Source organism: Myotis davidii, unplaced genomic scaffold, assembly GCF_000327345.1.
Source record: "Myotis davidii unplaced genomic scaffold, ASM32734v1 scaffold3639, whole genome shotgun sequence".
Lineage (NCBI taxonomy): Eukaryota > Metazoa > Chordata > Mammalia > Chiroptera > Vespertilionidae > Myotis > Myotis davidii.
Genome location: NW_006290040.1, coordinates 1 through 1432, shown reverse-complemented (window position 1 = coordinate 1432; position 1432 = coordinate 1). Strand labels below are relative to the sequence as shown.

Below are 1432 nucleotides of genomic sequence, written 5' to 3'. Positions count from 1 at the left end.
GATCTGTAGCTTTATTTATTGGTCAAATATCTGTTAGACTTTAGGATTAATATCACACTTGATTCAGAGAAAGAATTGAAAGCAGGAATAGCTCACATAACACTGAGATGATTAGCTTTCTAGAGGTTTAAATGAGTTCTCCTATGAAAGTTCCTGGACCTTGTATTCTTTTGTGAGAAAACTTTGCTTTATTATTTCCTCCAGATGAGCAATAGATGATTATAAATTTTCAGGGAGGACAAGAATGAAGAAAAGAGGGTTGGGAATGGTCCCCACTTACCTAAGTACCCTTTCCCCTTCTTATTCCCTTCCTTAAGGTCTTGTTGGTACCTGCACCTCAGAGCCTCTTGAAAGAAATGGCTGGCCTTCCGGACAGCACTCTGAGGATTGTTCTGGTGGGGAAAACCGGAAGTGGGAAAAGTGCAACAGCAAATACCATCCTTGGGAGAGAAGAATTTGCTTCTAAAATTGCTGCCCATGCTGTTACCAAGACCTGTGACAAAGCAGAGCGACAATGGGAGGGGAGGAAGCTTCTTGTCGTGGACACCCCAGGGCTCTTTGACACCAGGGAGACACTGGAGACCACCTGTGAGGAAATCAGCAGGTGTGTCCTCTTCTCCTACCCGGGGCCCCACGCCATCATCCTGGTTCTACCACTGGGCCGCTACAGTGAGGAGGATAAGAAAACAGTTACAATGATCAAGGCCATCTTTGGGGAGCCAGCCATGAATCACATGATCGTCTTGTTCACGCGCAAAGATAGTTTGGGTGATCAGACACTGAATGACTTTTTAGCAGGAGCAGACATAAACCTGCAAAGCGTCATCAAGGAGTGTGGGAACCGCTGCTGTGCCTTCAATAATGAGCAAAGTGCAGGTGAGGCTGAGAAGGAAGCTCAACTGCAGGTGCTGGTGAAGCTGATAGAGGAAATGGTGGAGAGGAACAGAGGGGCTCACTTTTCTGATGCCATCTACAAGGAGGTAGGGAAAAAGCTGCAAAGTAAGGAAGAGGCCTTGAAGATAATCTATGATGATCAATTACAGAAGGAAACTATACTAGCTGAAGAGCAATATGCTGAGGGAAAAATATCACTGCAAGAAATGGAGGAGAGAAAAAAATCCTCATGGGAGAAGTATAAGGAAAATATTCAAAATATTAGAGAAGAAGCTGGAAGAAATATATTTGAAGATATTGTAAATGGGATTCAGAATATGCTTTCAAATATACTGAATATGTTTAGGAAATAATGTAAATTTTATTTTTGTATCTTAATTTACTATGATTTGTTAATGTGATTAATTGTATCTTCCAAAGATGACTAAAACAATATATCCTATCCCATCCATTTTTCTTATAATCAGTTTCTTTTTCCTCTGTTGAATTATACGATTTGTCCCCTTCCTTGAAATTTAATGGACTTTGTGACTGCTTT

At 41.2% G+C, this 1432-nt stretch overlaps 1 protein-coding gene across 1 annotated transcript; it reads left to right on the top strand.

The window, feature by feature from the left end:
* Window positions 1-231: 231 nt before the first annotated feature.
* On the top strand, window positions 232-1426 carry LOC102759021 (GTPase IMAP family member 7). Its single transcript, XM_006763183.2, has one exon. The coding sequence runs from the start codon at window positions 357-359 to the stop codon at window positions 1245-1247; it is 891 nt and encodes a 296-aa protein (XP_006763246.1). The 5' UTR covers window positions 232-356; the 3' UTR covers window positions 1248-1426.
* The last annotated feature ends 6 nt before the right edge of the window (window positions 1427-1432 follow it).